Source organism: Ambystoma mexicanum, chromosome 2p (assembly GCF_040938575.1).
Source record: "Ambystoma mexicanum isolate Mex_15411 chromosome 2p, UKY_AmexF1_1, whole genome shotgun sequence".
In the NCBI taxonomy this organism is placed as follows: Eukaryota; Metazoa; Chordata; class Amphibia; order Caudata; family Ambystomatidae; genus Ambystoma; species Ambystoma mexicanum.
The window spans coordinates 1,241,631,326-1,241,653,989 of NC_090923.1; the positions used below are offsets into that span (position 1 = coordinate 1,241,631,326).

General features: G+C 47.4%; 1 protein-coding gene across 4 annotated transcripts in view; it reads right to left on the reverse strand.

The window, feature by feature from the left end:
* Window positions 1-22,664, reverse strand: part of LOC138567383 (actin, cytoplasmic 1-like) — a 516,752-nt gene that overhangs the window by 190,685 nt on the left and 303,403 nt on the right. For 3 of the 4 annotated variants that reach the window (XM_069645545.1, XM_069645544.1, XM_069645546.1), the window contains one exon: window positions 9,582-10,020. In XM_069645545.1, coding sequence (XP_069501646.1) covers window positions 9,582-10,020 — 439 coding nt within the window. Of the gene's footprint in view, window positions 1-9,581; window positions 10,021-19,740; window positions 19,796-22,664 lie in introns of those variants that run through there. The other variant, XM_069645547.1, reaches the window with a different exon arrangement.

A 22,664-nucleotide genomic window follows, 5' to 3' on the forward strand; every position in this document is an offset into this window, starting at 1 on the left:
GGGAATATGCCCACTATTCGGCGGTACATCTGGGGTTTTCTAGAATAGATATGATCCTTGTCTCTATACGTTAATCCCGCAAATAACCGGAGTAGATATTGGTGCGGAATACCACTCAGACCATGCGCCACTGATAGTGGGAGTGGCCTGGAGGGCGGGAGAACACAAATGTAAACCACCCTGGAGGCTAAATGAAATCCTACTTAGAGCACATATTGAGACCTCCATAAATAATTTTTCTTTTAAAGAAAATGATAATGGGGAAACTAGCTTGGGGACAATATGGGATGCAGGGAAGGCGGTAATTAGGGGAGAATTTATGTCACAGGCAGCTGCATACTACAGAGAAAGGGCATTAGTAACACGCCGGTTGGAAACCGAGGTGAAAAATGCGGAAATGCAACACAAATCTTGCCGCTCGAGAAAATCCCTGCGGTCACTGCGGAAGATCAGAGCCCAGCTCGAGCACCATACAGCGGACCAGATGGCCCACTCAATGCTCTGCACAAAACAGTCCTACTATGTCCACTGGGGCAAGGCAAATCGATTCCTAGCGGCAAAACTGAGGAAACGTAAAGCCTGCAACTACATAGTACAATTGAATGATGAATGTGGGAAACTGTACACAGCAGAGCCAGATAAAATAAAGATAATGAAACGTTTCCATGAGACATTCTTAGACAATGAAAATCTGGACCGCACGCAACAACTCAATTACTTAAACTCTCTACCTCTACCCCAAATAACAGAACAAGACAGAATCAGCCTGGGAAGTCCGATCCTGGCGCAAGAGGTCAGTGACGCTATCTCATCCTTGCCTGAAAACAAAACCCTGGGCCCGGATGGCCTCAGCAATGGGTACTATAAAACCTTCCGTACCCAATTACTTGGTCCATTGACAAAACTATACAACACTATCAGAGAAGAGGGGAGGGTATCGTCCGACATGGAAAAGTCCACAACAATACTACCCTTGAAGCCCGGAAGAGATCCCTGCAACTGTGCAAGCTACCGTCCTATAACGCTATTGAACACTGATGCAAAGATCTATGCGAAGCTATTAGCCACTCGATTGATGAAAGTCCTCCCATATATTACACATGATGATCAAGCGGGCTTCATCATGGACCGCCACACACAGGATAATATCAGAAGGTCAATAGACGTGATAGACACAGGCCGACGGTCGCAACAAGAGTTTGCACATCACGGCAAAGAGGGAAACGATAGAAAAGCTAGAGCAATCATACCCATTGACATGGGTGAAAGACTCCCTCGAATATCTGGGAATACGTCTCACCACGGAACCAAGCAAACTATTCCGAGCGAACATCACTCCCCTATGGAAGCAACTAAAGGATGACATGCTCAAAAGGGAGTCACAGGAACTATCGTGGTTCGCTCGCATCACAGCAATCAAGATGACCACTCTCCCATGTCTTCTCTATGTGTTAAACTCAATCCCGGTGCCCATTCTGCCAGCTGAGATCAGAAAGCTGCAAAATGCAATTCTTAAATTCATATGGCAAGGTAAAAAGCCTAGGATCCAGGAGGGTATCCTAATGCGACCTCCATTGTTGGGGGGCCTCGGAATACCAGATGTAGACAGATACATATCGGCTGCCCGACTGGCTCCTATGCTGCACTGGGCCAAGATCGAGAATCACAAAGGATGGTGCAGAATGGAACAATCAGTCACGTCAATCCCTCTGATCACACTCCTGAGTTTGAAAGCTGAACACAGAGAAAGTTGTGGTGCCCTCCTGGAATCCACAAAGGGGTCATTGCAGAGTTGGGATAAGGCCAGGAAGCAGAAACAGATCCGACAAGGTCTGGGCCCATACTCACCTATATTACATAATCCAGACTTTGCCCCGGGCCTACAGAGTAAAGACTGGGAAGGATGGAACGGAGCGGAGACCCTGACCCTGGCTGAGATGTACAAGGATGGTTCCCTGCTACTCTTTACAGACTGTCAACAGAAGTTTGGCATAGGGGAAAGGGAGCGGTACAGATATGCGCAAATAAGACATTGGATAACCCATCCGTCGGTGAAAAGGGCGGGCACATGACCACCATCCGGCCTTGAGGTAACCTTGCAGGAGGGTCAGACAAAAAAAGGGATCACCAGACTCTACAAACTTCGCTCAAATTACCAAATGACAGATCGCCTCACATATCAAGTGAACTGGGAGCGTGACCTGAAGGAGTCCCTAACGGAAGAAGAATGGTGCAAAATATGGTCATGCGCACATCGTATCTCTAGATGCACTACGATTAAAGAATCCGCCTATAAACTGTGTCTCAGGTGGTATATGCCCCATACCGTCTGCATAAAATCACCAAGACCTATTCGCCATACTGCTGGAGAAAATGTGGGGAGAGAGGTGACTTAATTCACATGTGGTGGCCATGCCCCAATGCGGTGACCTATTGGAAGGAGATTCTGGGCCACATCAAAGACATCACTGGTGTCGAACTCCCGATGTCCCCGAAAACTATTCTATTGGGGGTCCCGATAGATGGCAAATATGCATTGTCAGGGGCAACGGCCACCCTCATCATTCACCTGCTGTCGGCGGCTAGGATGACCTTAGCGCAAAACTGGAAGGACGAAGAGGGTCCCATAGTGGCATGGTGGTGGGTTAAGGTGTGGGGAGTTATGGCCATGGAGAAAATATGCGCACTCACTGCCGGAAAATACCAAAAATACCTGACGACCTGGTCTCCATTCCACTAGTGCGTGAGCGACAGAGAGGCCCACTTCTTTAAACCCTGTCTGCTCAGGAGCATACATGTCATATAAGTGCCATCAATAGCGAGTAGGAATGAACACAGGACAAACCCTACCCAGAGCTCTTGCACAAGTTGATCTCTGTTTTGAACTATATTATTCTGAAGTGTTGGTTAAAGCAAGGTGGGGAGTGGGGAAGGGGGGGGCGTAAAAAGGGTGTGAAAATTGTAAAATGAAAATGCGAACATTCAAAGGCTAAGAGACCTTGTCCATAGTTGGATAACATCAGAAAGAGAAAGAAGCTGAATAATAATGTTAATTTGCTATTTCTGAAACGGTTAAAAATATCTGTATGCCTTTGATCCAAAAATAAAGTGTTTAAAAAAAAAAAAAGAAGAAGGGTGGCAGGGGGTTCCAGTGTTGGGCTGCTTTCAACTGGAAGCTGTTGCCGCCCATTTTGGTTCGTTTGAACCTGGGAACTGTGAGCAAGTTTGCATTGGCATTTCTAGAGGGCCTGTAGGGGGTGTATCTTTTTATTCTGTCGGCTAAGTATCGGGGGGCTGCGTTGTTGAGACATTTGTGAGTTAAGGAGGCTACTTTGAACAGGATTTTGTCGGCGGTGGTGAGCCAATTATGGGCTCTCGTGAAGTTGGAGATGTGTTCTCTCTTGGGGATGCAAAGCGCTGCTCTGAGAGCATTATTTTGCAGAGTCTGGATTTTATTTGTAACATATTCGTTGGCTCCTACGCAAAGGGCGTTACAGTAGTCCAGTTTTGAGAGTACAAGGGCGCTGGCGAGGGTAACGCAGCTCTGGGTAGATAGGAAGGGTTTGGCTGCTCTTATAAGCTTACAGGTGTAGGATGTAGAGGAGGCAATGGAGCTAACCTGTTTGTGGAAGGAAAGGGAAGAGTCTAGGTAGATTCCTAGGGTTTTCACTTCCATGGCTACCTTGATAGAGTTGCCATCTATGATGAAGCTGGAGTAGTTGTGATCCAGTTTGTTTAGGTTTGTGGTGGATCCGAGTATGATGAGTTCCGTTTTGTCATCATTCAGGCATAGCCTGTGGGAGGCCATCCATGCCTGAATGATGAGGTACACCCTGTCCACCAAGGCCAAATCCTTGTTGTAATCTCCCGTCAACGGGATGAGGATCTGGGTATCATCGGCATTATTAGTGTAGGTGATACCCAGACCGTCAAGATCATCAAACAGGGGCTTTGTGAACATGTTGTACATTGTAGGGGAGACGCATGATCCCTGAGGGACTCCGCAGGTGATGGGGATCGGGTGAGCAGAAGCTGAGGTGGAGAAAACACGCATAGATCTGTTGCTCAGGAATGACTCAATCCAACTCATGGCTTCTTGAGCGAAGTGGGCAGCCGAGTCCAAGTGGTTGCAGAGAATTTTGTGATCTACTAGATCAAATGCTGCAGAGAGGTCTAAAAGAAGCAGTAAAGCTGTTTTCCCATTATCTCTCAGGGTGTCAATTTGAGCCTTAAGATCGATGAGAGCGGTTTTTGTCCCATGTTGGGGTCTAAAGCCTGATTGTTGGATTCCCAGGAGATGGTTCAATTCAAGGTATTTTTGAATTTGTAGATAGGCTGCTTTATCTAATATTTTGAGCAGGAAGGGGACGATGGTGATGGGTCTATAGTTAGTGGATATAGAGGGGTCAAGGGAGGGTTTTTTGAGAAGGGGGAGAACCCAGGATTCTTTTAGATTGTTAGGGATGATCCCAGAGGAGAAGGAGGCGTTAATGAGTTTGGTAATGAAAGGTGAGAGGTCTCTTGACGCATCTTTAATGATTTGTGACGGGCAAGGGTCGCCCTGGAAATTTGACGTTTTGAGACTAAGGATGATTTTTTCCACTTCCAATGTGGAGACTTTGGAAAAGCTGAAGCTGGTGTGTGGGTTGGGTAGGGGGTTCTGGGGTATAGGATGTGGGGGAATGTTGGTGGAGTTGGTAGAGTTGGTTAGGGATTCTTTTTTGTTGTTAATTTTGATTTGTAGGCCTGCGACTTTGTTAGAGAGGGCATTTTGGACACTAGTGCACCATTGTTTGTCTTTCACGCATGTGTCTGGGACTAGGACAGGTGTTTCCAGCTCTTTCATGATGGTAAACAATTCTTTAGTGCTAGATTTGGCTTGTGATATTCTATGGTTATATGATTCTTGTTTAGCGATTAAGATTTCTTTTTTGTAAGTGGAGGCTATTTTATTGAGGATCAACTTGTTATTGTTTGTAGGTGATTGTCTCCAGGCTTGTTCCTTTTTGCGTTTCTCTAATGTAAGGGCTTTTAAGTGGATAGAGAACCAGATGTTCAAGTGTTTTTTTGGTTTGGATTTTCTTAGTTTTAACAGAGCAATAGAGTCTAAGGCTGTGTGCATGATTTTGTTGTAACTTTCTACGGGAAGGTGAGGATTGGTGGCAGCTGAGAGTTGGTTCAGTGTTGGGAGAATGAGGGGGATGAGTTTTTCCAGTGTGGTGTTTTTCTTGTTTCTCGTGGGGATAGCTGTGGCTAGTAAGTTGTTGGTAATAGAGATTGAGGCTTCGAGGGTGAAGGTGAGGAGGTGGTGGTCAGACCATGGTTGAGGGGAGTTGGCAGTGATGGAGGCCACACAGTTGTAGTCTGCTATCCAGTCGAGGGTTCTCCCTTTGTTGTGTGTAGGGGTGGACACTCTTTGGGTAAAGCCTAATTCTGACAGGGTATTGTTAATAAGGGTAGCCTGGGGGTCTTTGGGGTCTTTGAGGCCTAGGTTGAAATCTCCTAGGATGAGGCTCTGGGGGGTATTTTTTAGGTTGTTGACAGTACATTCTGGGGTCTCCTTGAAACCGTTCAGGTGGTGCCAATGGAAACTGTGTTGACATCAACACAGGAACAGGGTTCTGTGCCGGAATAGGATAGGCGGGTGCAGCCGCAGCGGGAGCCCCCGCATAGTCAGCACCATGGGGGGGATTTTTATACAAGGTGTCTATCCTGTGGCGAAGAGCCGTATGAGCCGTGGCCATATCGGTCCTAAGGTCGGCTACCAACTGTAATAAATTGGCTAGTGTGTCTGCGGTTTCCATGGCTTCTGATTCTGTTGTACTCACGTACAATGGGTCAGGCCACCTGGAAGTTGTATGGGCTGAGATCCAACTGGTACCGCCAAAAACACAACTTTAACCCGAAAAGCATCTCCTCATCTGAGCGTGACCTTTCTTTTGAGACACTGTGCTACACGTAGTATAAACGGGTACCACAATGGTTCAAACGAAAGAGCAAGGTACAATCAGTACACGCCAGGCTGAGGAAAAAGAGAAAGAATGTATGTCAGATAAGGAATTCTGGAAGAGTAGGACAGAGCAGGAGAGTGGAGTAACACTAACCTTGTGTAAGCATGATTTTAGTTCCAGGCGTGAGCAGGACAAGGAATAAACCAGGACCTTGTAGGTGAACGAAGAACCCAGCACTGGTAGTTGGACTGAATAAAATTGAGGTTAGTTGGTTATTAGGACCTATCCCGAACGGAACGAGGATGCACTAAAGTCCAAAGGGGAAACAACAACTGGAGGTGAAGTACAGCATAGCGTCCATATAAACAGAAGGAAAAAAATCCTAGTCTTGCAGAACAGTCCAGTCCGGTGATATTTGATATTTGATGCAACGTTCCCAAGTACCTTACTGGAGAGAAAGAAAGGATTTCAGGTGAGAACAGTCTTTAGGGTGTTCTATGATCAGAATTTATAGAAACAAGGAACAGGTACAGTAATCTGAAGCGTTCTGAGCACAAGGGGAAAAAAGCCAATGGGGAGCAGGCAGCGGCAGTCCAGCTAGCGTTCCGAGGTCGGGAGGCAGAGGCAGAATATCAGAGAAGCAAACAAGGAGCAGGCAGTAGCAGCCAGGCAACGTTCCGAGGTCAGGTTTAGAATCAACAAAACAAAAGGAGCATGCAGGACCAATCCGTGAAGCGGTCTGAGGTCAGAAGCAGGAAAACAATACTACAGAGGCCTTGAGGGCGAACAAGTTCGTGGAGCAACGTCAATCCGAAGCGCCAAATGAAATTGAGTGAAACAGAAATCCACTCTGATGCGGTCACGCTACATCGTCCTACGTCGTTGCCCAGGCGACGAGATGCTGGGAGGCTTGCCAATGCGTGTCTGACATTGCAGAAGGCGCCATAGCAACCGCCAAGGACGCGGCCACCGAACACGTCCAGCAAATGTTTGGCTGGGAGTGTAATGTGCCGGTTTGCGTGCTGTGACATCAACCTGCATGAAGAACATCCCCATATTATCCTGCCCTTATGAGGACTCATGCAAATCTCATTGTGCACTGTGATGATTCACCAGGTCTTGTCACCTCTCCCCAGGGGGGAGCCCTTTCCTATGAGGCTAGGGAGATGAGGCCGCTATCCAATAGTCTCCCTAGAGGTGATAATATGCAGGAGGACCTCATAGGGAGGGACTCCCCTTCTGAGGATAAAAACGTCAACTGGGCAAAAGCCTTCATACTACACCTCAGCACATAAACCCCTATCCCCATGGTCACCCTTTTCATCCACCATTGATAATGGAACCATGTGCTTCTGTAAACCCATGACTGTGATAAGCATAAGACCTACTGACACGAAGAAGAGGCATATGGCGTAACCAGAGGAAGAGTCAGCCAAGAACTGTAACAAGGTGGCTCACTGGAGGCATGAAGAATGCCAAAGAGACTTTCACAGACAGTGTTGACGTTACGCGAGGGTGGCGTCAACAGTATAAACAGGAAAGCGAGAACGGACAAAGGAGATATCGCCAAAGCCAGGAGTGTGCGAAAGAAGCCCGGAAAGTTCAAAGTCGGAACGCGGGAGCCGGAACAATCGCGTCTCTCTGGGAGCGATATAGGATGGTGAGGACATTGCCGGAGCGTCCTGAGAGCTGGCAGAGTGCCGACTCACTTGGTGATGGCATAACCGCATTAAGGTGGACCGTCGCATCTAGAAGCAAAGACGAGACCATGAGACTGTCGCGGAGCAGCGCTGTAATGCAGAAAGAGGAGTAAAGGCCTCCTCGACACCAGGAAGAACCGGAGCCATGTCCCCACTGCACCACAGATAACAGTTATGGCAGGAAGACCGGGTGGGGTCCGTGAAGAGGCCCAGCTCACTTGAGTGCATTAGGAGTCAACGCCTTAGTCGCAGTGGCCAAACCCATACCACTGCTCAAGCAGAGTACCTCATGAGTGAACTCCCTCGTCACAGTGGCCAAACCCATACCACTGCTCAAGCAGAGTACCATGGGAGTCATCACCCTCATCGCAGTGGCCAAACCAATACCGCTGCTGCAGCAAAGTGCAACGGGAGTCATCTCCCTCATTGCAGTGGCCAAGCCGATACCACTGCACCAGCAGAGTGCAATGGGAGTCATCTCTCTCATTGCAGTGCAGTGTCCATGCCAATACCATTGCTCCAGCAGAGTGCAACTGGAGTCATCTCCCTCTTCACAGTGGCGAAGCCAATACCACTGCTCCAGCAGAAGGCATTGGGAGTTATCTCCTCCATCGCAGTGGCCCAACCATTACCACAGCTCAAGTAGACTTGCTAAAGGTTTACAAGAAAGATACAGAGGAGCCTAGAAAAGATATTTATCATCCAACCATTAAAGGGAAGCCAAATAAAGCTGTGAGCTTTTTTACTTCCTGGAAAGAGTTGAAGGGACTGATGCAAGCTTTCTGTAAAAGTGCTGGAGGGTCACCGTGGATAACTTTGATAAAGGAACCAGGGGAAGGGAGTCATTCCCCTGGCCCTGTTTTGAAGGGACAATGAAAGAATTACTATTACGAGAAGACTGAAGCAAGACACCAGGAAAAGGGAATAATTCTCTTGGTGTAGGAACTTTACTTTTGTTACAGACTTTTGGTTTAAGTGTTAGGGTTAGATTGTTAGGTTTCTGACACAGGTCCGATAACATATTATTTTTGTACTGACATTCTGACAGGCCACTAAAGTTTCCTAGGTCGAGGCAAGGCAAGCTCCTTAGAAGTAGGGAGAGATAGGGTTTTTACAGTTCAAAGTAAAAGTTTGTAGCCCCAAACATGACCGCTCCCTGTCAGTTTCCTTCTTCAGACAATGTGTGTGTTATCCCCCCACATGAGCCAACTTCAATGGCTATTTGTGAGGCTCTATACAGTCTCACAGATGATCAATGCATGGTCTGCGGCAAGTTTGGGGTGACATAGAGAAAGCCCAGACATACTGAGGAATCTTAGTGATTCCACAGAAAGCAGAATAGTGAGGTATCTGCAGTGTGTAGATCCTGCTGCAGTGTTCCACTGGTAGATCCACAAAGCATAAACACCACAGTGAACCCTTCTCAGAGCGAGAAAGAAAATCTGTGTTTTTTTGGCACATCTGCTTATAGGTGAAGGAGTTAGTATGTGGTTATGTCCTGTAGACATAACTCCATACAAATCACCTGGATTAGTGTGTTAAAAGAGCACAGTATATGAGGCGAATGACTGGTTCATCATGGGCTTCAAGAGTCAAGAGACATTTGATGGAAGTCTAGTTCACAATCTTGTGACTTCCACAAACAAGTGATTGTTATTAACAATATTTAGACCGGGGGAAGTCATATATACTTTGGAGATGGAAAACACATTAAAGAGCTGTGGTTGCCCTAAATGTTTACATTAATAAATATGCACAGAGTGGAAAAAAGCCAAATAAGAAATAATAGCAGAGGCATTGATTGTGACTTGCCTATCAAGGCCAGCTGGAACTGTGCATGGGGGAATGGAAATGACAAGCAAGTTAATATTGACAGACAATGGCCCTCAGAAATCACATCTCAAAGTGCAATTGTAAGGAATATGCTTACCAAGGAAGGATGGCTGGAAAAGGGCCTCTGGGCATCTGAACCTCTCATTGCCAATGGTGATCACTTGACCGTCGGGCAGCTCATAGCTTTTTTCCAGGGAAGACAAAACAGAAGCCGTCACCATTTCCTGCTCAAAGTCCATGGCAACGTAACACAGTTTTTCTTTGATGTCACGCACAATTTCTCTTTCAGCTGTGGTTGTGAAGGTTGTTTCCTTCTCTGTGAGGATCTTCATGAGGTAGTTTGTTAAGTCACGACCAGAAAAGTGACAACGAATTAAGCCATGAGGCAGGGCATAACCATTGTAAATGGGCACTGGGTGGGTGGCACCATCACCGCAGTCCATTACCATACCAGTGGTACGACCTGAAGCATAGAGGGAGAGCACAGCCTGGATGCTAACATTCATAGCTGGTGTGTTGAAGGTCTCAAACATGATCTACAGAAAGGAAGCAAAATGCATTCAGACACTAGTAAATGGCATATACACGGGGTGATGCAGACAGGTTTAGCAGTCTACCAAACATCCCACTATTAACTATGAAAACTAATTTGGTGATATGTTATAGTGTTACGAGATAACATGTAACAAGTGTTCAGGCAAAGAGATGAACATTAAAATACAGTGCTACTGTGTTTAGTCACACACCGAGATACTAAACATATTTATCAAAGCCATGCCAACGTTAATGAAACGTTCAGCTTGATTAGGCAATACAGCACTTTACTCTGCTGCTATATAAGTTAAGCCCAAAATAGTGTGGGTATGAGGAAAAAAAATAATGTTTTATATGCCACAATTATTTGGTTGCGCCTAAATAGGACATGTGAGTGCGGTTTTGGCAAAGAAGAGCATATAATGCACTTTTTAACATCTTGCAGGTTTTTTATTGATTTTAGGAAAAAAATGGCTTACGCCACATTTTATTTAAAATAGTATAAGGATGTGCACAGACGACATGGCTTTGTTTATGACTCATAATGACTACGATTTTTGTGTATGATGTTTTATGTCATATTATGTAAAGGTGCTAGAAGATTTATCGAAGTTTGAGTTTTTACGAAGATTTATTATGTTTTTGTTTTTGTGTTGTCTGTTAAAGTTGATTTTGATATTGGATATTGTCTGATTAAACTTTTCAGCCAAGGATACAAATTCATCCAATTTTAATGAATATACACATGTACATTATGTGACGATTCACAAGGTGTCATCACTTCTTCCCAAGGGGGAGCCCTTTTACATGAGGCTAGGGAGGTGCAGCCGATACCCAATAGTCCCACTAGGGGTGGTTTAATGCGGGAGGATCTTATGGGGAGGGACTACCCTCTGGGGATAAGGACAGTCATCTGAGGTTCAGCCCATTGAATATTCTCACTCCCCAACATTCCCTAGCCTACCCCATTGTTCAGAACATTTTTATTGAAAGTAAACCTGTGTACTTCTGCAATAGAGGGGCTAAACCTAAAGCCAAAATGACTACGACAGAGAAGAACACAGGAGACATGAAGGTCATTGACTGTGCTAGTACTGGTATGAGGTGGCCTCGAGGAGACAAACAGGTTAGGTTATCAACAAGAACAAAGGACTTTTACAATCTGTCAGGGTGGGACTGGCAGCATTGCATAAGTATGGCGACCGACTAACCAAGCTGTCAAACCTAGCAGGGAGAGGCAACAGACACGGAAAGAAGTAGGAGTGTGAAACGCTGTGGGAAGACCAGAGTCGGAGAAAAGCAGAGGACGTCGGCAATGGCAAGGAAGAAGTTCTCAGCGAGTCAGCTGACGCAGACCCGAATGTGAACCAGGAGCGAAGAGCCGAGCAGCAGACCACAGCGCAGAGCCGCTGCAGTGTTGTGGAAACCGAAGAGAGAAGGCCTGTGCAGCGAACCCCTGTCCCAGGACATCCCCAAATCCCTCTGCAGGTAATGGGAGGTGCGAGAGACACGGAGGATGCATGGGGGTGGAAGCTAGATGGGTCGGAACCCTAACACTGACATACCAAGCATCCAAGGAGAACTTCCTTGCTGCAGTGCCACCCACTGACCACCAGAGAAGGGTCAGATACCTTAACCAGCATAAGCCAAGCATCTGAGGAAATCCTCCTCATCGCAGTGGTGACCAAAAGCCCACTGACCACCAGAAAAGGGTTGGAGACCCTAACCACCATAAACCAAGCATCCAAGGAGAGCTTCCTTGTCGCACTGGCAGTCATAAACCCACTGACCACCAGAGAAGGTTCTGGGACACTAACAAAAAGGAACTGAGCAAGCAAAGAGAACTTCCTTGTTGCAGTGGCGGCACTGAACCCAGTGAGCAGCAAAGAAGTATTTGGGACTTTGCTAATGACAAAAGAGAGCAGCAAAGATTCACCAGGAATCTCCACAGACTTGCCTGCTAGTGCTGGGGATCAACCTGCAAATTATCTGCTGGCAAGTAAAATAAACATGAGGTGGAACTGAACCAGCTGGTAGAAGAGTGCTATGGCTTGAATATCAATCAAGACTGTAAAGCCAATGCAGCCCCTGGGAACTCCCAAGCGTTTAATGAATGATGTGGAAAAGCACAACTGTCACAGAATACATTTTTTTCCTATAATCTTTTTATTTGATAAAAATATATATTCACCATAAGAGAAGATATTGTATAATTCAACCTCTTTCAGGTCTTAACAAGACACCCTGAAACAGTTTTTCTGTGAGACCAATGTTGGTGTAATTAGTTGTAAAAGTTAGGGAGTCATAACAATGGGTGGCTATTCGGGTGTCCCTAATCAAAGAGTCAATTTCTTTATCTCATCAGTTTAGGTGTCATTCTCAGGCCGCTTTGTATATGGAGAAGGACGCCCGTTTTATTTATCATGACATTTTCCTGATATTGAAGGGGACTAGCCCTATGTGCCGGATGGTGTACCTCCTACGTAGAGGGACCCACAAGCTTATTTAGTTGAAAAGCATTTTCACTTCTCCAAATGAGGAATTGCTATATGTATGCACAGCTCTCAAAGAGAAAATACATAATAGTGTTAATTAAGGAATAGTATTTGCTAAAAGAGAAAGTAGTGTGACGAATCCAGGGAATTTGTCCCTTCTCCCCAAGGGGGAGCCCCCCTGTGAAACTAGGCAGGGGATCCCGCCAAGCAAAACCATCCCTAGGGCTTTTGGCAACCAAGATCTCACTAGGAAGAACTCCCCCTTAGGGGGCCAGGCCTCATAGTTGAAGAAGCTGGTAACATCTCCCTCAGCCCCAATATCACCTGTTTCTTTTGTATACATGGAAACAGATCAAAGTATAAGGGTAATGGGACTCTCAGGCATGCTTGGCTTGGTTGTTGACCCCTCCTTTAAGAAGAAGCCCCAGGCCCAATGGGACTGTCTCTCAAATTCGAAATTGGCATATTAAGGAAACAGTCCTTACCTGGAGAGAGGGAGGAGCTGATGTGAACCTCGCCAGACTGAAGGAAGTCGCACACATCAGACCTTGCCACTAGGATGCAGAGCTGACGCAGCCTGGAGGCAGGCCCACAACAGTTATATGGTGGTCGGAGTGCCAGTGCAACACTGCCGAGCCCAGGTGCACTGGGGGGAACCAGAGACCCATGGACCCTCCTGGCGAGAGACCAATCCGCGACCAAAGCGAGAGACCGCCCTGCCGGAAAGGAGGCAGATGAACAGAAGGTAGCCGGAGAGAGAAGGCAGCCACCAAAAAGGCACCCGTGAGAGGGAGTCAGGAACCAGCATCCAGCACCAAACGGATCTGCTGCATATGGAGCGACCGTCTCCCCCATGGGAGGAGACAGTGGAACAGCAGGTACATGAAACACAGTAAGGAGGAGGAGGAGGGCGGGTTAGCTCTGCAGCCTTACGTGAGAGACCAAACCTATTTAAGTAATTCATATGCCCCGGGGAGTAACAAAGAAGAGAATAGAAACTCCAATAAAGGGATACAAGATTCCCGAACAAGAAAAGGGGACATTAGAAGCCAGGAGATAGAGGAATCCCTTAAAAGAGGGGAACGAGATGCCTATACCCTAGAGCTGGGTAGAACCAGGAAGAAGAAATGTCCAGAGAGGGGAGTATATGCAGGACAGAGGGGGTCATTACGACCCTGGAGGTAGCCATGCCGCTATTTTCGGCATGGATATCCCCATTCCGGGTATCGGGTCCGGGTTCCTGGAATGGGGAAATACCGGGCCATTCCGACCTTGGAGGGCCCACTATTTCCCCATTCCAGGAACCCATCCCTATTCACATTCGAGCCCTCAGGGCTCAATGGGAATGGGGAGCATGCTAACAACGGGCCCGTTAATGACGGGCCCGTTGTTAGCATGCTGGAACGCTCGCAGGACCCGCTAAGGATGCCTGGTTTTTCCAGGCGTCCTTAGCGGGTCCCGCGAGCGGACCTCGTAATGAGGCGGTAGCGGTTTAACGGGGCCGCAGCTCTACCGGCCCCGTTAACCCCCTACCACCAGAGTTGTAATGCCCCCCATAGACTTTCTGGCACAAAGAGCCTCATTACGAGTATGGAGGCAGCCAGGCCCTTAGTAAGGGCATGGCTGCCTCCATACCGGGTTCCAGGTCCCGCGAAGGGGGACTTACCGAGTCATTCCGACCTTGGAGGGCCCAGTAAATCCCTTTCGCGGGACCCGGACCCGGTACTTCCCCATTCCCATTTCAGCCCCCAAAGGGCTCAATGGGAATGGGGAGGGTGCTAACAACGGGCCCATTCATAACGGGCCCGTTATTAGCACCCTCTACTGCTAGCGGGTCCCGCTAAGGACGTCCTCAGAATAGGGCGGCCCGGAATGAACGGGGCCGGACCCTTACCGGCCCCCTTCATTCCATGGCTGCCTGCCTCGTAATGAGGCCCAAAGTCAGAGGCGCGGACCGGACAGAAAACCAAAGACACAGACATGCATTACAAACACTTCGCCAGTCACTTGAATCTGAATCAAATGCTCCACGTCAGGCCACCGAAAGTTATTGCACTTAAAGTGTGGAACAGACCCAAAAGAAGGAGCGAAGTCGAATCTTTGAACAACTAAAGTATGGTCCAAGTTAAATCCTACATACTTGAAGGAAACGTGTAAAGATTGTACACACTTGGATGGAGGGGCACCGAAGTTTGCCCTTTCTGCTATGAGGAACTCTTGAGAAACTGTAGGACCTATTGAAAATGTAACAAGAAGCCAGGCCTGAGAAAGACAAGAGGAACATGTCTACCTGGTTTATATAAGAACTTTTGCAACTCATTGGAACTGCGAAAGCAACAGAGAACCTGGAAAACCGAGAGGGGCAATTTCCAGAGACATTTGCTTATGAGATGGTCATGCACCAGCCAACGACAAGAAGACTGATTGTTTTTATTTGTTTTTCTTTAATAGTGCTAGTCTCCGGTAGGTAGCATAGGTTTTGGACAGAGGACAGAACCAGTTTATGTAAGACGTCCTCACGTGCACCTTTTTAATATGAGATATTAGACAGGGAATCACTCTCATAGCAATAGGACGAGGTGAGGGATTTTCTTTTTTCTTTAACAAACCATAAAGTGTTGTCCAGTTATCTGCGTCCTATCGTGCTATCTCAAACAACACCAATTACCCATATCTGTGGAATATTGGATATCTGGTGAAACAAATGCACAATGAGAAAATCATCAAACATAAAATAAAGTAAAAATGATGAACCAACTGCCTCATATCAATTCCAATGAATGTCACATGAACCTGTCAGTGTATTTTTAATCCCACTTGCAGACGGCCCAGCGTGTTTCCCCATGTATCATAACTGGACATACTCACAATAGACTGGCGTCATACTTTAGACCAAGTGAGCAGAGATCATGTATGCAAGGCTTACTCTGTCCTCACTTGTTTTAAACAAATCACACTGAAGTGAAATTAAGTATTTGTTTTCTAGAGATGATATTTACAGATCATCAATGTCAAGCGTGTGCAGTAATAACTTGTTTCCATCTCATGATTTACGATGACCCCAGCTTCATTAATCTTTCATAGACGAATTGCACTTGAATGAAGGTTAATATTTTATTAGAAATAGAGTTTAATTATTTTATGGAATCTGAGGAATGTCCTTTTCATCTGAGATAAGTAAAAATGTTTTGGGCCAATATATCGAGTAGAATTATCATTAGTTATCTCACCTCATATCTTACCTTTCTTCACATTCCCATTGATTTCTCACATCATATTTTACTTTACCTTCTATACCCAGTAGTTAAACAACTGATATGTTATCATGAACAACATGTACAGCACTCAATTGCTTCCTAGCTCGGTTTGGGCTATATAAAACCATAATACAAATACAAAAAGTAAGGAGATGAAGAATGCGTTCTTGTTGGAGGTATGAACCACCTAATTGATAGAATTGTTGAGGGCCATTTGGAAATATGTGTGCACAACTGGAAAATAATTTAAAAAGGTTGATCTTTTTTTTTGCCGGTCCCTGTGTAAGGTTGATAACTTTAGTCACGGTTATCTCTTCACGTAGGCTCAGCCAAGCTTAGAAATTTGAAAGTGTAATTTACGATTCTCTTGCTGTGCCTGTGCAACCTTGATTGGTTTTGCTCGATCAGTCTAATGACCTCGCCTTCCTGTCAAACTTCTATGGCAACATACAGGCTGACGTCTGGGATGCCGTTCCCTCTGCGCCCCCGAGTGGCTCTCCAGCCAAATGTCGGTTCAAAACGTACCCGGTAAAGAAGCTCTTCATCTGACATGGGGGGGGGGGCGAAGCCGCTCAACACTAACCCAGGTATTAGACAGTTCCTTACTGTTAACACAGACCATCTCGTTACGTTGGCTAGGAACCCCAACAATGCTAACATGCATGTGCCCAAAGACGCGATGTCAGTAAGCTTTTGTCAAAAGGTAAATCCAAGTTCAGTAAACGCCTCCTCTCACATGCTATCTGACTTCACTATGCAAAACTGTGCATCCCCGCAGATGGTTAGCAATTCTATGGAAGTCTTTTTTACTCCTCCCCTTTCAACCCCTAACCCGACTGGCTGCCAGATTCGGGTCACAATCCACTCAGTGGACTCCTCGGCCATACCACCGCTTTACTCGCAGATTGTGCAACAAGGCCAGAATGTGACCCATTTACCACTAGGCAGCCGTGCACAAGCCACCCAAAATCCATCATCCTTCAAACAAACCAAAGGAGAAGCTGCAATAGAGAATAGCCCTGTGGACTCTTCAATGAAACTCTCAGGCTCTCCGGCACTTTTATTTACCGAGCAGCCCTACAATCACCCGTTACCCTGAGAGTCTGAGTCTTCACTGGTAGCCTCATTCTCTAAGTCGACTCCTTGCCCATCGTTTGGGTTTCCATTTGTTAATTCTGCTAGCGTTGACACTGCCCTTACTGCGGTCAACGCTAGTATATTTACCTATCGAAATTGTATGAAGCAATTGACCAAAGAGCAACTGCCCAGACAGCATTTCTCCAAATCCTTACTAACAAGTTGGATTGATTGGTATGGAACTTACCCTCTCTTTTGGATTCGGCTAGTTCACAGTCCAGCAAACTTCCCTTCAATGTGGTTATCCCTAGCAAAGACCTTTTAGTGATGCCAGAAACTAGGACGGAAAATGTTACCGAGCCAGTGCTCCCTTTATGGGTTCCTTCTACTCCCCTAAACTTCTCAGTTCAACTGATAGAGCAGTCACTGAACCACAACACAGCCCCTGTGGTTCTAATAGATAAAATAGCTTCAGAAACCCTGCTATATGACCTGTTTTGTCCTGGCGGCCTAAACAAAAGTAATTCAGGAAGAGAAACAGGCAACGCACCTCTGTGTTGTCTGTGGAATCCAACAACCAGAAAATAAAAAAAAATCCCAAAACATGTTTATGCCAACTAAAAGATCTTGCAAATCTAAAACCAAACCCTTCATAGCCAACATCTCCAACTCGAGTGGGGCCCGATCCCCTCAAAGGGAAGGCCCTCCACTAGCCAATGCCCAAACAGCTGACAACCCATTGAATTTGCCTTTCCCTCCTGCCTTAAACCTGGCATTACCTCAAGGTAAGCTAGATGAATCTATTTCCATGCCTATTATCTCGCCTGCAAAATCGGTCTTGGTGAATAAAGCTGTTGAAAACTTGCACAACACAAATGATGACTTGATGAACATGTCTGTATATTCCACTCATCCAATACCTATTACTGAAATCATTCATCACAGTTTGCACAGTAGTCAGCCAATTTCTGACAAACCTAAACAAACTTTCGGTGTCAATTTGAAAGTCGACATTTAAGACTCTGGACCAGAAACGAGCAGAATGTCAGCAAATAACTACAGTTCAGAATGTTAATCAACACACGGCTGGACCTTTGGGCTCGCACAGCAACTTAGACTCGCTCCTTCCACCAGCTCTACCCCTGCATATCAGTCCCCATGATGTCCCATGTCCTGGTCCCCCGCTAGGCCAGCACGTTCTATACGTCCTGATTCCATTAGAGATCAACAAAGATCGATACCTAGTTCACCTGGACAGCTTGATGCCGAACTCTTAACTGCAACAATGCTTGACAGAGCATACGCTGACCCATATCCCAACAGAGTGACACTTCTAACCATACTTCATGAGATACCCTATAGCATCCAATCAAGACACTGTGGAAGTAATAATTCCCACGAGCATAGTCAAGAACCTAGTATGGGGAGAGAGGATCACCCTACATGCTAAAGGCCTGCTTGAGGCAAGTCAACCCCCGGTCCCTCCTGAACAACTTAATCAATATCCAACCAAACCTCAATGGCCATTAAATATGAACAATCAACCTCTGTTGTAACTGCAATAAAGGAGCTCAACCAGCCATGCATCAAGCAGCACAACCTCAAATCAAGTCCAAATGGTCATGGATCTCCAAAGCCAGCACCAGCCTTGACAGATCTTCTCACTAGCATGAACATCCAATATTGACTCATGCATGCTCGAAGGCAAGTTGGAACACAAGGGGATTCTCTCACCTTCTAACAAAGATGGGTCAAGACATGCACGATTTCGATATTGTTCTCTTTCAAGAAACGTGGATGACAACATCTCCAATATGGTCAGATCACCAAATTGCTACAATTCTAGCCTCAAAACCAACTGCAGGGCGTCCGTCATCCGGACTGCTGGTAGCAGTAAGAACTGATTCTCAACTTCATCTTGCGCCCTGGCTCCCACCTGATCCAGGAAAACAAGCAGTCAAAAGCAATACCACTAACGAACATCAGAACATCATCCGCTATTTCCTGTCTCAGTAATACTCAACATTTATTGGAACCCACTAGCTTCAAGCGAATCACAGTTCCTTTTCAAAATTGAAACAATTCTTGACCTTATTGTATTAGACCCTCAAATACAAACCACCATCATTGCGGCAGACTTTAATATGTATTGTTTATCAGCTTCCACTAAACAATCCAAGCTGCGAACGGCCGAGTGGTCTGCACTGATGGAAATCAGAAACTTTTTTATGCCAAACGGGTCCTCAACAGAAGACCATCCACCCGCGGCAACATGGATTAGGGGCTCATCCTCATCTATTCTAGATTATGTTTACATTTCAGCTAGTGCAAACAAGTTCATTGCATCCTTCAGAGTAGTATCGACTTTAGCTAGCGACCACAATGTACTGGAAACCCGATGGATTCATCATGTTGTTCAGAAGACCCTACATTGTACCCACACTCTGGAGCTTAACAACAGTAGAAATCGCGTGATATGGAACCCACTCTTAGTAACCTTGCTCAAAAACTATGTCATAAAATCTCAAACATCGAAAGAAACGCCTGCACAAGGACTTTACACTGACTATGTACAGCTGATTACTGAATCCTTAAAATGGAGTCCTTGGCCTGTGATGAGACAGAAACACATTTTCAATCTTCCAATATTTGAACTCAGGAAAAATGTTCGCCGAGCAATGCGTTCCCTCTGTCCCTTTGCCCAAGTGGCTCAAATAAGTAAAATAAAAATTGAAGGGGCGTAGCCAGCCGAGGACACCGAAGGATGTCTCCTTGGTGAGCTCTGGGACTCCTTCCCCGTACCGATGCCCTAAAACCCCTAAAATGCAATAAACACCCCCGAATGCTGCCTCGCGGGTCCCCGAGATAGTGGGGAGCACTTTGAGCAACTTACAGCCCCAGGGATCTCACCGTCAGGGAGAAAGCTGCGGACGACTGGAGAGGCCGGCAGCTTGTGTGCGGTGAAACCCGGGGGCTTGTCACGCTGCCCCCGGTGCAGCGATGAGCCGAGTAAGGCTTGATCCACCGTGATTGTGCGAGTGGAGGATGCGGAGTGCCCGCTGGGGGTCAATCCGACCCGAAAACTGGTGCCGGCTTGAGGGGCGTGCTTGCCCATCCCCCATCTCTGTTGGTGCCTCTGCGGTGGAGAAAGCGAGGCGGTGCGGGAGCCTGCCATCTGGAGAGCACTGAGGGGGCGGGCAGCCCAGCCCGCGGCGCACCTGCTGGAGAAGCAGGCGAAGCGCCCGCCGGGGCTCTGAACGGCCTTGAGACTAAACTGGCCCAGAGTCTGGCATGGGGGTGCGGCACCCGGTCATCCAGCCCCCCCAGCTGAGCCGGGGCCTTCACGGCTGAGGAGGTGGAGCAGCGTGGGAGTGCCACTCTCCGGACGGCATCAGAGAGGCAGACGGCGTTGCTGGTGAGGCCCAGTGAGACAGGAGGTGAGGAGGCGGGCCACGGTGGAAAAAGGGCCTGGCATCGTATCTGCTGGGAAGCAATGAAGCGTGGACACGCACTCATCAGGGTGCTGCATAGACATTAACAGGCCCGGAGGGAGGAGGGCCCTGAGGCACAGGGAGTAACCCCCATGGACAGGTGTTGTTAAAGTGAAGGGGTTGGAGGGGGAGGCAACCAAGGGAGAGTGTGCTGGCTTACCCTGGACATTGGATAGCAACATCGCTATGCATGCAACCCCCCCCCACCCTGGGGCACTGATGGTGGGCCCCGGCCCCCCACCCGGTGGATCTACTACTGTGAGCTTCTCATAGCCGGCCACCACTCAGCAGGCCTATAGGGCCCACGAGGAGGAGAAGAATGGAGGGGCCCGGTGAGAGGGGGATTCGAGAGGCCGGTACTGGTAAGGAGTGTTCAATTGCATGGGGGTGGAGGAGCCTTAGAGAGTGCCCCCGTGAACAGAACGGTCGGAGAATAGCCCAAAGGCACCATGAAGCTGATGTCATAGTAGATGTCCAGACCTAGGGAGCCAATACTGAAACAGCGGAGCGCTTCACTCACAATTGGGCAGTGTGGACCCTGGAGGACCCAGATCTTCACCGGCAAGAAGGAAACAGGAGGGGTTTGCTTCGAAGAGCGATGCAGAGAGCAGTGACAAAATGTCCAAGCAGGCCGGGAAACCCAAAGGTTTGGGTCGGGAGATATCAAATCCCTAATGCAGTCCGCAGAGACCCAGAAATGCAGCCAACTGCAAGCGCAAGCTCAGATCCACTCTCCTCCTTCGGGGGTTTTAGGGGATTGTGACGACCCGCCAATTCGCAGGTCAGATTTATTAGCAATGTTACAGGAGCTAAAGAAGGACATTAAGGATAGTGCCACCGACCTAGCCAAGTCCATCGCTGACCTTAACAAGGGAATAGTGGCAGTTGAAAGAAGGGTCGATGAGATGGAGACCACAGTAGCCGAACAACGCCATGACCATGAAGAGCTAACTAAAAGGGTTCAGATCCTTGAGCAACAAATGGAGCGGGTGCAAGACAGACAGGAGGATGCAGAGAATAGATCCCGGCAGAAAATATACGCATCCGGGGATCCCGACATCTGTCACGGACGGGACGGAGACCTGCAACAATACGTGACAGAGTTGTTCTGGCACATCCTGGGCCCGGAGGCCGAGCGGGATATTGTCCTGGATCGGACACATAGGGTCTACTCACCACTCCAACTACAGAAAAATTGTGGTCCCAGATGTGTTAACCCGGGTGCATCTATTCCAATTGAAAGAGCTTATCATGCGAGTTGCTCGGGAGAAAGAACCCATAAGCTTTCGCTCTACACCCATTCTCCTGTTTCAAGATCTGTCTCAAGCTACTCTGAACAAGAGGAAACGGCTGAGGGTCGTCATGGACTGGCTGAGAACAAGGAAGGTCCGTTATCGCTGGGTGTTCCTGACCGGCTGCGCTTTGAGTGGAAAGGGCAGAGGTACACGGTTACAAAAGAGGAAGATATGGACGAGCTTTTGGGACAGGGGGAAGGCAGTGAAGGCAAGGATCAAGCGAGGCCCCCACATGGGAGTAAGGAAAAGAAGACTCTCTGGTAAAGGAACAATGGAAGCCGTGTGCCACCGCCCGAAGGCCCACGGAAGGGATCCTAAAGTGGGGGACCCAAAGTGAACGATAGAGACAGTGCTACTCTGCGAGCTTCCTGGCGTATTCAAACTCAGGCTCTGGAAGGGCCTTGTCTCTAATTTGCAAGCCACTGAGGGCATTGGAGAACTAAGCAGCAGTCAAACAAGCATGAATAAGGGGGGGAGGGGTCAGGTTGCGGGGGGGCCAGACCCTGCATTTCCCAGGGGGCAATACGCCCGGTGATTCTCTGTGGTGCTGCCATGGGGATTGTGTTTGTTGAAGTTTATGGGGTTGAAGCAAGTTTGGGAGTTGGGGGGTGGGGGGACAGTAAAATATGCTTTTGGGGTGGAGGTCATATACGATGGGCCTGAGACGCCCAGGGAGGTGATCCAGCTGGAGAATATGGGTTTGGGCATATGGTTACAACATATTAATGGCTGACTTAACCTTTGTCACAGTAAATGTCCAGTGGCTTAACTCCCCCAGTTAAAAGGAAATCTATCATGAGCAGGCTTAGGGACATGCAGGCCTTGGTTGTTTGGCTACAGGAGACGCACTTGCTCCCAGAGGATGAACATAGATTGAGGAACAAGGCCTTCCCAGTGCAATACTTTGCCTCTAGTGGGACGAAAAAAAAGGAAGTGGGCATCCTCATGGCTAAAGGGATCCAATTTGAAAAACAATTTGTAAAAAGGGACCCGGAAGGCCGTTACTTGATGATAGGAGGGTCTTTGATGGG